The sequence below is a fragment of the Anastrepha obliqua genome, chromosome 1 (assembly GCF_027943255.1).
Source record: "Anastrepha obliqua isolate idAnaObli1 chromosome 1, idAnaObli1_1.0, whole genome shotgun sequence".
In the NCBI taxonomy this organism is placed as follows: Eukaryota; Metazoa; Arthropoda; class Insecta; order Diptera; family Tephritidae; genus Anastrepha; species Anastrepha obliqua.
The window spans coordinates 25368343-25380720 of NC_072892.1; the positions used below are offsets into that span (position 1 = coordinate 25368343).

The 12378-nt window shown below is 39.2% G+C and overlaps 1 protein-coding gene across 16 annotated transcripts in view; it reads right to left on the minus strand.

Annotated features, from left to right (window-relative positions):
• Positions 1 to 12378, minus strand: part of LOC129235951 (phosphatidylinositol-binding clathrin assembly protein LAP) — a 102636-nt gene that overhangs the window by 56899 nt on the left and 33359 nt on the right. For all 16 annotated transcript variants that reach the window (XM_054870845.1, XM_054870924.1, XM_054870538.1 and 13 more), the window contains one exon: positions 4236 to 4311. In XM_054870845.1, the coding sequence (XP_054726820.1) occupies positions 4236 to 4311 (76 nt within the window). The remainder of the gene's footprint in view (positions 1 to 4235; positions 4312 to 12378) is intronic.

Consider the following 12378-nt stretch of genomic DNA (forward strand, 5'->3'; position numbering starts at 1 on the left):
TCCCTTGACTGTTGTTAAAGGGCAATTGCACAATTTATTGCTCAGAAAAGTGCAGAAAAGATGAAGCTCCATTTCTTCATGTGCTATTTTGAAAACGCTGTGGCCCCAGTGCAACAGACGGAGAACTCAGAAAGTCCTGGAGACTCTACGCTATTCAATTTCCAAACTCGTAGCTGTGTTCACCAGTCAATGGACGATCGGCGGAAAAGCTAGGTTGGAGAAATTTCAGAGAAGGAGTCTGTTGAGCACTTTCTCTGTAATGGTCCGGGTTTGACAGCTAGACAATTAAGGGAGGAGCCTGGTTTATGAGGTCTAAAAATTGCATCTCTTTGCGATTTTGTTTTTTAAGGAAAAAATTAATTTAGCACTGCAAAGTTTTTTCTATCTTTTAATGAACATTTAAAAAGTATAAAAAATTTTTGTACTGGTTAAAATAAGTTGAAAAAAATGTTTAACATAGAAATTAGTAGAGGGCTGCAACGCTGGGGTTTCCAACTGGCGTACAAGATACAGATCGTAATTATAATCTAAAGCAAAAAATTGAAATGGATTTCTAATTATCATGATTTTTTATTCTAGATGAACTAAGAAAACTGAGAGAAATTCCAAAATTTCAACTTTTTGGAGGTTTTAAAGAAAAAAAATGCCTTTCTATAAAAACAAAATTCACTTCAACTTGGTATAAAAATCTTGAAAATTTTTTTTTATCTATTTTGTTAGTTCAAATATAAGAGAATTCAATACTGAAGGGAACAAGCTATGATTCATTTCAAAAGGTTCATTAGTTTTTTTTCATGTACGCCAATTCAAAGAAATCATAAAAATGAAAAGTCGAAAAAAGAAGATAAAGTTTGTACTATAGCTGTCCGGTCACAGCGTAACTACCTAACGCTCGCCTACCTTTGGCTTTGTATCTACGAAAATATTGAGGATTAGGCTCTGTAACTTTGTGCGAATATTCTGAAATATATTACATAATATTAGGAATCGCTTAAAACGAAAAAAAAAATTGATTTTTTTGACCTTATAAACCAGGCTCCCCCCTTAAGATCAAATAGTGCTCCTTTCTTACCCAGGCTGGGACAATGCGCCAACCTAAATCTTATTAATTTTTTCCATTACATCAACAGCTCTGACTGGCTGAAGATATCTATCTGTTAGTAGTCTCATATTGGTATCAAAACGGCGCTTTATTGTTACTTGGGGAGTGCCAGAATAGTGGGTCGAGCACTACAGAACAACGAAAACAGATTCTGAAAATTACAGGTGGAAGATCTTACACAGCAATACAAAATATTCTTTCAAATCAAATTTGTGGCAAGCCCGGAAAAAAGAGGAGGAAAACGGAAAACTTTCCTGCAAGATGAGCGCAGAATTGTAAGGTGCTCCAAAGAGAATCCCATGAAGTATGACAAATTAAAAAAGAGATGAACTTAAATGTTTCTGACATGACTGTACATAGAAGACTATGGAAGCTGGATTAAAGAAAAGAGCCAATCCGGACAGAGCCATGCACCCGCATATGTAGGTGTTCAACTGTCCTTCCTCTCCTACATGCTGACAGTCTCTGCAATCCCACTGGCATGCCTTCCTATAAGACAGTTTTTAAGTCTTTTCTATTAAATTTAAGTAGAATATTAGTGCGACCCATTCTGGCCATCAGGCGTGGCTTACTTATGCCATAAGGATGTAACTGGCTCCAGCGATTGTTGGCAATACTTAAAGTGTATCTATTTAATTGCAGCTTATATGGTTGTTGCCAAGGGCATAGGCATATCAACTTTGTCTTCGAGTAACAGTAGTGCCCAGTCTAACTAACTCATTCACCTTACAGCTACCCTCAATGTTACTGTGGCTCGGCACCCAGAGCTGACCCAGATCGGAATATATATAGATATTTCTGTTTGTGCTGTCTGAGTTTAGAACCGTCAGTATACTTATATATACTCTATTTTCATAAAATACTAAACCGTTTTCCCACTTCTCTCTAGACGGAAATTTGATCGTATGAGGCCTGTCAATCTTAGGGCCGCTTTAGCGGTTGATTGTTTACAAAACAAGTCAATCGGCAATAAATGCAACATTATCGCTGATGTTGGCGTTGTTCTCAGAACCCCGCTAATGCAACGACTAGCTGATTTTTGAATCCTGTCTAGCTGCTTGATCGAAGTTTTCTGCTCAAGAGTTGATCACCAGACCAGAACTCCGCAGGTCGTCATTAATCTTACAATAGCTGTCTAAAGCCAGTGCACTATCTGGGGGTATAAGCCGACCGTTCTTTTGCAGGAGTAGAGCGCTGTTGCAGCCAGGTAAAGCCCTATCCTAAACGACCAGCTTCTAAGAAAGTTTCTTATCTAGGATTAAATTGAGGTATCTAGCACTATCACCGACTGACAGAACCGTACCGTTCAATGTTGGAGGTCGGAAGGTAGGAATTTTACAGTTTCTTGCGAGCAAGAAACCACAAGACCAAGTATATAGAACTTTTAGAATACCTCGTATTAGACTTCAAAGAGTATCTGGAAACTTCCCTCTTAATAATATAGCAACATCGTGGGGCACAGCTTCAATCCTCCTCTTCTCTAGATCTAACAACAACTCGTTCATCATCATATTCCGCCATAAAGGGGAAAGCACACCACCTTGAGGAGTACCTCCAGACAGCCGGATGGTACTTAAACGATAGTAATAAGTATCGCTATGCTATGAGGAAAATGGGAACTGTTTTCCAAACAGAAGTTTTTGCCATCCTGAAAGTAGCCGAATGGATAATCGAGAGGAGATGGAGCGGGAAACAGATTGGAGTTTTCAGTGACAGTCAGGCTGCATTGAAGGCCCTGGAGAACGCGAAGCAAACCTCAAAGATTGTTCAAGAAGCTGAATTCTGTAGCAAGACAAAACAGGCTTGTACTCATATGGGTTCCAGGACACTCCGGTGTTCAAGGAAACGAAATTGCCGATGAATTGACCAACCGTGGATCAGCGATTTCCCCACAAGGGCCAGTGCCAATAATCGGAATCAGTTCCGCAGGAATCAAGAAGTGGATCACCGTATGTATGCAGTCTACATAAAGAGCGACGGTCCGGTCTAGAACGCTGCAGAACTGCAAAGTGTTTTGTGAAAAGTCCGAACAGAAAACTGTCAAACTTTTTACTAAAACTTGGAATTAAAGACGTTCGGTTGATGGTCGGTATTATTACAGGACACAACTCATACGGTCAGCATGAGACCCCATTGGAATCATTGAGGACCCGATTTGCCTGCCTTGCTTGGAGGAGGCGGATAGCACTGAGCACTTTCTCTGTGAGTGTCCTACGTTTGCTAGAGCACGGCTACGAGTTTTGGGTTCCGATGTCGTGAGAATGAGTAATATTCATCTCTAGGGAGGATATTTACAGATTTGCCAAAGAATGTGGCAAATTCTCACAGGACTAACTATCTCTATCTCTGTCTCTATTCTTTCCTATCTCTTTCTCTGATACTTTTCTCCCTCCCTCCTTTACTATCTACCCTCTTTCCAGAGTTTTAAATATAATGGGATTTTTAGCCTGAGTGTTTTAGGAGCCACCAAATCTCCTGGTGCTCCTTGGCTCGACCTTTTCAAATTTCAATTTCACCTCCAGAGACTAATCTACGCATCGTCGAGGTTCAGTTATAGATGTATTCAGTTAAAGAATAGAATAAAATTACAAAATAATAATGAAAACTAATATTCTAATATTCTAATATTTTTTGGCACTGCTATTTTCGTGTTCGCAACTGTATGCATGAAAAATGTGTTAATATTGTTGAATATTTTCCGATTACGATTATGATTTCTATTTGATATGGTAAGTGTGCACACTAATTATTTTTATGCATGTATGTGTGTATTTGTGCAATTATGAATATGAAATAATTAATTAATTCTACTTTAATGTATTTATGTGCAAGTGTGTGGGAAAATGCCAACTAAAAGTGTGAATATGAAAGGAATCGTATGAATATTTGAAACAAAGCGAATCAACGAATATAATTTGCATATATGTATGTGTGAATTTATGTATATATGTATGTATGTATGCATAGGCGATTCTTTCCTTTGCATTTACAATATTTTTTTTCGTTTTTTTTTTTAATCAATAAGGTTAGTGTAATAATTGTCTGCTCGTGTGCGTGAGCAATTGCAAAAATTGTTTATTTTTCATTCAAAATGCTTCTTTTCTTGTTTGTTTTTGTTTATAAATTTGTTTACCTTGTACGCCGCCTTTGTCCAGAAAATTGCTGAGATTAAATGTTGAATTACTGGATGCTAAATACTGCATGAATCGCTGTGGAAGAGAGGGGAGAATTTTAGAAAATTTATGAGAATTGCAAAATGTGTAACATTGAAAAATGCTTAAGGGGGTCTTCTACCGTCACGGTTTGAAAAAATCGATTTTTTTTTTTTTAGATTTTTTAAAAGCTACTAATGTTAAGAGTATGCTATAAAGAGGGTTTTATGAAAAACATATTCCTTCATGAGCATTTCGGGGAGAATACATGCATGCGCGTGGCATTTTCGAGCGTTTCTTTATCTTTAAACGCCTTTTCCCGAAAGTTGACTTTTTTCAACTTTTTGGTCACACATCTACTATAAATATTTGTCGAATTCATTCCATCTTTTTTCCAGTTATTCAGTGAACATCTCGCTATGTTTTCCCAGACCACTTTTTTCAATTTTTGATTAGTTTAATTTTGCGGGCCTCTAAAGTGTAAAAAAAAGAGGAAATTTTCAAACTTTTTTTTTAAAATCACGCATTTTTTACAAATTTCAAAATATTTAAAATCGCCACTGGGAAAACATAGCCAACGCTACACTTTATGATAAAAAAAAAATTTTTTTTGATTTCAGATAAGTAAAATGGTCGATCGCGTGCCACAAAGTCGCCTAGGACATTTTTACAAGGGCAACCTCGAGGACGGTTCAAGGACACAGGGCCAAAGAATTCGATTTGAAAAATATATTTTTAAATAGTGCAAACTTGTGCAAATTAAATAAAAAAAATCTGATTTCATTATCTCAAGTGGTTGCTTTGTAATTAATTCCCAAAAATAGGCCCGAGATTAAGGCGCGACGGTAGAAGACCTTTTAAAATATTTCAAAAATATTCTACGAAAACTCGACATGAAACAAAACATGAGACTCATATTAAGAATAACAGAGAAGTTACTTTATCCGATAATCTTTTCCCACTATTGTAGGACGAGGGACACTAAAGATCTTTTACGTCGAAGCGTAGGCCATTGGGCACACTACAGATACTAAATTATTATTATTCTAAGACGAGAACCTGTGATTTGATGGTTAAGTCAAGATCAGAGTTCTATCGAATTCAGCGATGCGCTCCGATTGCTGATCATTAAGAACGCTTGCAAGAAGTGGATTCTGTCGAAGAGCTTTGTATGAACTAATGTTCGGTTCTTTTGATATTCGTCCCTGATAGCTGATGGTCAGATAGAATCTGAAGCAGAGAGGAATTCAAACAGAATCGACAAATATCAAAAGTAGTTCGGCTATTGGCTCCATGTTGGTTGGTTGGTTGAAGTGATGATTCACTAAGAATCCATTTAGTGCTTCCGCAACATCCTCGCTAACCACGAGGACGCTACGATTATTTCTTCACGACTATATCCAGTCTGTGCGATTGAGAAATCTTATACAGTTGCTTACGTCTATGTCGGCCAACTCTTCGAGGTTTTCTAAAAGCGGTTTGCTAAGGGTTAATATCCTCGCCTTCTGTATGCCAGGGCATTCACAGAGGAGGTGGAAGATAGTTTCGTTTTTCTCCGGTTGATTACAACTATGGCAGTTCTGCGAGACGCTACGATATTTTTTAATTGCATACCTTAAAATTAACTTATTACAGGGTGACAAAAAATAACTGTATATAAACTTCTCTGTACAATTAGATGAATGTAAATTTTTTTTATCGAATACTCGTATTTTGTGATTGTTGTGTGTGTTCTGAAGTACAAACAAAAAAAAAGTATTCGTTTCTGTTCCAGCTCTTTTTAAATACTTTGTGTAACGATGTCAAGTAGTCGCTCAGCTGTTATAGCCCTGCATCAGCTAGGAGCACGCAACTGCGAGATAGCACGGAAGCTTCGAATTGCACGTTCATTGATTTCTCGTGCAATCAAACGATTTAAGGAGCTTGGTAATTAAGGTGACCGTCCTAGAAGAGGAAGACAACGAACTGTTAACACTTCCAACAACCAAAAAATCATCAAAAAAAGAGTTGAACGGAATTCTATGGTCTCGATGAGGAAAATTGCTCGTGAGACAGGCATCAATCGTGAATCAGTTCGCCTTATGGCAAAAAAGAACTTGGACTTAAGCCTTATAAACTAAAAAAATGCCAGCTGCTCACGGATGAAAAGAAGAAAGCAAGACGCGAAAGATGTCGCTCGCTCCAACGTCGGGTCGCAGGTACGAGCTGGAAAAAATCGTCTTTACGGATGAGAAGCTGCTTCTCCGTTGAACAATCTCACAATCATCAAAACGTCAGAAATTGGTCTACAGAAGCCCCTGGACCTTCGTCCATTGTTGAACATCGTCAAAATCCGCGATCTGTCATGGTATGGGGTGGAATTTGCGCTAGTGGCAAGACTCCTCTGATTTACATAGACCAAGGAGTCAAAATCAATAAAGAAGTTTACCTGGTCCCAGCAGCACTTTGGTGACGATGAGTGGACGTTTCAATAGTACTCGGCACCAGCCCACAAAGCAAAAACAACCCAAGAATGGCTTTGCCAATTTCCCCTCTTACATTACTTCCCAAGAATGGCCAAGAATGGCGCTAGATTACAGCGTATGGTCGATTTTGGTAGCAAGGGCCTGTGCAAAACGCCACAAAACTTTGGAGTCGCTGAAGCAAGCGTTGCGTCGAAAGTGGGATCGCATAACGGTAGACGAACTACGGCCCATAGCCCAACATTTTTTGAAACGTTTGAACTTGTGTATTCGTGCTAAAGGTGGCCACTTCGAAACTATCTGAATATAATGTTACTCAAACATTGTCTATTAAAATTTCGCAATTTGTTTTGAGCTACTATCAATGATAAATTTTCTTCATTAAAAAATGTTTAATACACTTATTTCTTGTCACCCTGTATTAGAAATGATTTTGCTAATGCCAAGCGGTACGCATTTACTCTTCAATTTGAGATGTCATTTAAAAAATTCTGCTGACTAGAAGATACTCGTCAAGTCCTGCATTCTACTTTTATGAACGGGCAAAACCCTTTCCAAATCCAAATCCAATGATTTTTAGCAAAAGCCCAAATCAACAGTTAAGATATGATGCGGCATAATCCACCAATTTAGATATTTGATTGTGCTCCGATTACAACGCTAATTTCCTCACATTTGTTCCCGCCCCACAGTTAAGTTTATACAATGCATCAAGTGAGGTTTCACAATGGTATTAAAATGGCGCGTGGGGAGTGCCAGAGTGGTATTTCAACCATTTCACCTACATTCCTATGCATCTAAGGATGATGAGCAACAAAAGGAAAGTCACACTATACGACGTCCCACAATAAAGAGACTGACGTTGCTGTAGAAAAAGTAAACATACGACAAACGACAGCGAGATCCAGCTGTTTAGTGTGAAGCAGTATCTTTCGAATGCAGTACCTCTCGCTTTTGTAAACAAGTCGGTACTGCCACAGTCTTAGTTCGCATACGAGTTATTTTTTTTTTTCACCAAAAACGCCTAAGTACCGCAATACAGCAGGATCAATCGCTCGCCGAATCAATCCGCATTATCTGTCAAGAGATTTATGGCCGAAGAAAACATCACAGGGTTACATCATCTGTCCTGAGTATTGCGGAGCCTTGCGTATTGCGCCTTCTATCTGCCTTCTAGGGTAAAATCCGCATTAAAAATATGAAGATTTGACCCCGTTGAAGCTGTGGAAGAGAAAGCAGCAAACGACATGAAGAAGCTGACAGAAGAAGACTTGCTGCACTCTTTCGAACAAAAGAAATATTCGCATAGAATATTGCAGGGATAAAGGAAGGTTCCATACTACAGGTGATAAGAAGGAAATATGTCTGAAATCTAAATTGATTGACGACGAATTGCAGAAACACGCGATCACTTTGGCTTCTTTGATTAAGCTCAACTTAATTTTATACCTTCATTTTCCCACTTAATCGCTAATCTGCAGAAGTGGTAGCTAAATAAGCTTGCAAAGGAATAAAATCAACAGGGTGACAACTCTTTATCCAACAGACCGGCAAATGTTCTTCATAACAGTCCTTTAGGCTGCCAAAGAAATCTCATTTTACAATAAGTTCGGGAGAGATTTCGCGCATACATCCTTTGTTAAATGTTTAGCCCAGTTTCTTCTTCAATTTATGTTGGTCTTCTTAAGTATAGCATTCAAGGTGACGGATGTACCCTTTTTGCTGCCTCCAAACAGCTAATTGTTTTTATAAGAAGCCCTTTTCATGGGAGCCATGCACCTGTGGCTTACCACTCCATTCACTGCCGAGAAGTGGCTGCTATTTGAAAGAAAAATACTCCTAATACTCATGCTCAGCGGCCTCGGTGGTCTAGCGTAAGTGCACTAGCCTGCCATCTAAGAGGTTGCGGGTTCGAATCACACGTAAAGCACGGTCCTAGCACTTTTCCAAATTTACCTACTTTCCCTGTTTCTAAAAAAATCTCACTCCTCTACCTCAAAAACGTATCCATTCCATCCTTACTCCCGGACAATAGTCAGCGCATTATTTGCATTGTGGCTGCTAAAACAAGCAAAAACAAAGAAAAACACTCAGTTACACATTGCATCAGTGGCGCCAGCAAAAGGAAGCGGGCAATTGCGGTAATAGCGCAGGCACACCAAATTTAGCGATGTCCTCAATTATCTGCGCGATCCTTCTGGCAGAAAAATGTGAAACACAGATGGCGCTTTAAGCAGCAATAAAGCGTTGTATCAAATTAATGGTAATATAGCACAAATTTGCTCAGTTGTCACTACAGAAATCCCTTCCCTTATCCCTTCCGTTATACACGCAATAATCCTAGAATTAGAAAAAGGTATGGCTAACTCCTACCTCTAATTTTAATAATCACTACCTGCCAAAATTTCATCAATCCCAAAACCACTCAGCTAAACACCAAAAAATTCTTAATTGAAAAACCGCAAAAGTAGAGATATTTTCCCCCAAACAATTCTAAGTGCCAGATTAGATTGTGTTTACTCCCAGCGCTTGTGTGATTATTCAAAACCGCAAAGTATTCACACGCAGAATGAAAACAAAGAGCAGCAAGCCAGAAGTATGAACACAACCGTTAAAAGATGTGACAACAATGACGGATGAGTAAGCACTTTCGTTCGCTTATTTATTGCATTTCAAGGCAAAGCGAAAGTGCTCTGATAGATGTAACGGTGAAATATGCAGAGCAGCTGAAAATTTCCCCACCGCCCAATGCGAGGGAGTATACTTCTCTCAATAAAAAAACAACTCACAAAAGAGGACCAAACAAGTCTCTCAATCTTAGGAGCTTAATGCTTAATTAATTGCGGTACTTGAAACCGAAAAACAGTCACACAAACATTCAGAAACAAGCTACATACATATGTACTTATGTAGCATATGCCTCAAAGAACGGAAAGACGAAAATTGCGTACGCATGTGGCTGAAACAGAATGCCATTTTCACTGCGTATCCTTGATTGGAGAGCGAAGGGCAACAGAGCTGCAAACAAATGGCCTTGCGGCTTTTTATTAGGTTGTGCTGGCACGCTCCTCCATAGGGAAAAACAGGGCGAACGATGCGATCGGGTTGACTAAAGCAATTTGACGCGAGCAAATGTCAGGCAACTGAGGCAATAAGGAATGTAAAAAACAAAATACTTTCAGGGAATAAGTAATAAAGGGTTTTTCAATAAGGGCGGGTAGATGTTGAAATGGAATAAAATGGCGTTTGCTTTGTGGCACGTAGCGCTGTCCTGCTGAAACCACATGTCGTCTAGGTCCATATGGTTCAATATGGGCCATAAGAAATTGGAAGGGCAACCACGTCTACCGAAAAATGGGCACAATGCGCGCAACGTTTGCGTTAATGAACGCTTATTTTGATAATACAGTTTTATCATTTGAACGTGCTCTTCAATCGTGTAACTTGCCATGATGATTTGGCATAAACAACTAAATAATAAACAAAAGATTTGACAGATGTCACCAAAACAAAATGGCTGCCACAGGGCGCCAAAATCGACCCGCGCCAATTAAAAAACCCTTTAGTAAGTGAGCACGAAACTGAGTTGATGACTATAACATAAGAATATATTGAACCTTAGTGCGCACTCTGTACCAATTTGTGATGTGCATCCGGATTTGTTCAAAGTTGCATACCGACATTGAGAGAAGCTATTTCATGGTAAAAGTGCTCTCAAAGGCAAACGCTACCATTGTTTTTTTGTATTTCTTTCCTGGCTAGGTGGAACCGAGTCTAAGGCCTTTTAGCCAACAAGCAATATGCCACGCGCAACGAAAGCTGAGCCACGGCAACCGCCATATGTAACATAAATATGTATGTAGTTATGCATTGTTAAGTACATACATATGTGTGTGCATATGTGCATGTGAATAGGCAAATAAATTGCTAGGCAACAGCCAGTGAACCAGAAGAGAGTCATCAATCTTCTGCTGTTAACAAAACGCGTATGAAACGTGAACGACTATTCGTGAGAGAACTGCCAGTGACAAACTCATATACGAAGACGAAAGACCAAACACCAAAGAGAGGAGAGACCAAAGTAACCTTGCCTTGCAAGGCAATATTCTAATTTAAATTCCATTTAAATGTAAGCACGAAGAAAATATGGGACCTAAATATATTATTAAATAAATAAAAATAAAGAGGCTGAGAAACTTTTGAGCAAAGCATTTAAGAGCTTTATGGACAAAATTTCGAGAGAATTTTCCTTGTGGAGAGTTGGGTGTAGATTGTGGAGTAAAGTGGTTAGTTATTATGAGGTGGGTGGTAGCTTTTTGCTTTTTAGTGCTAGACTGAAGCTCCAATTGGGCTGCTGAAAGCAGTTAATGTGCCGTTAAAACTAGTTGTGATAAACCAGATTACCATTGCCATATGGCGGTCCGTAATGTGAAGTACAAGGCGGAGCTCAGAGATTGGTGCACATGATCTAATTAGAAGTTACATCATATTATTAGTAAGGCATATCTCACAATGTATAATCAGTTATCGGGTGTTTTTTATCTGCATGTCAATAACTATGGTTTGACAGCTAAGAACGGCAAACTGTGTTGACATTTTTGTTCAGTAAGGTTTGGCAGAACATTATAATCCTTTAACGCAAAACGACGCTGTCAAATTGTGAAACGCTTTCAATTGAAATAATAAAAATATGTCCCCGAAGCATTGAAGAAGATGCCGAAATGTTGATTCGTCGTCATTTTCAATTTGTTGGCCTTTGTTCTTTGACTACGTGAAAAATTTTACGTGAGGATCTTGTCTTACTGCCTATAAAATACAGCTCGTGCAAGAATTGAAGCCAAATGACCTTCTTTTGCGTCGCATTTTTCCTTATTGGGCTCATTCAGATTTATTGGAAAAAGTAGTCAAAAATTGGACTGATCGAATGGCGCGGCGGTATTGATATTGTCGGCTTGAACAGGATAATCCAGTTTGGAGAAGGAAGCAGAAAAAGTGGGTAAAACAAAGACTCCTCGCGTCTTTGATGTGGTGAACCGCGAATTTGATGTGGTGAAAGACTTAGTTTATCGAGGTACCAGTGTTAACAGCCAAACGATGTCAGCCCAGAGATTAAACGAAGTATAACTCCTGCCAACAGGCGTTACTTTGGGCTCAGTAGGCAATTGAAAAGTAGAGCTCTCTCAGAAAAAACGAAAATATCATTGTACTAAAAAAGCCTAATTATCCCCGTCTTTGTATATGGCTGAGAAGCTTGAACGACAACTGATAAGAAAGAGCACTGGCAGCGTTTCGCCCAAAAATCTTTGGTCCTCTTCGCGTAGGCGAGAATGAGTTCCGTATCCGATGGAACAGAGAGCTGTACAAGCTGTACAGAGATGTGGACATAGTTAAGCGTATTAAAATACAGCGACTGCGCTGTCCTGGCCATGTTTCGAGGATGAACAAAGGTGCTCCAGCACTGTTGTCCTTCGAGAGGGAACGAAGAAAAAGAGGAAGACCAATCTGCGTTTGGGAGATCAAGTGAGGCATAACCTGGCAGCTCCAACTGGCGCCAGCAAGCAGCGAACCGATGTTTTAGATTGGGCCAAAACCGACATACGGTTGTAGTGCCATCTAAGTAAGTAAGTAAGTATTGATTGCCATCTGTTCTCCTGGGAAAAGA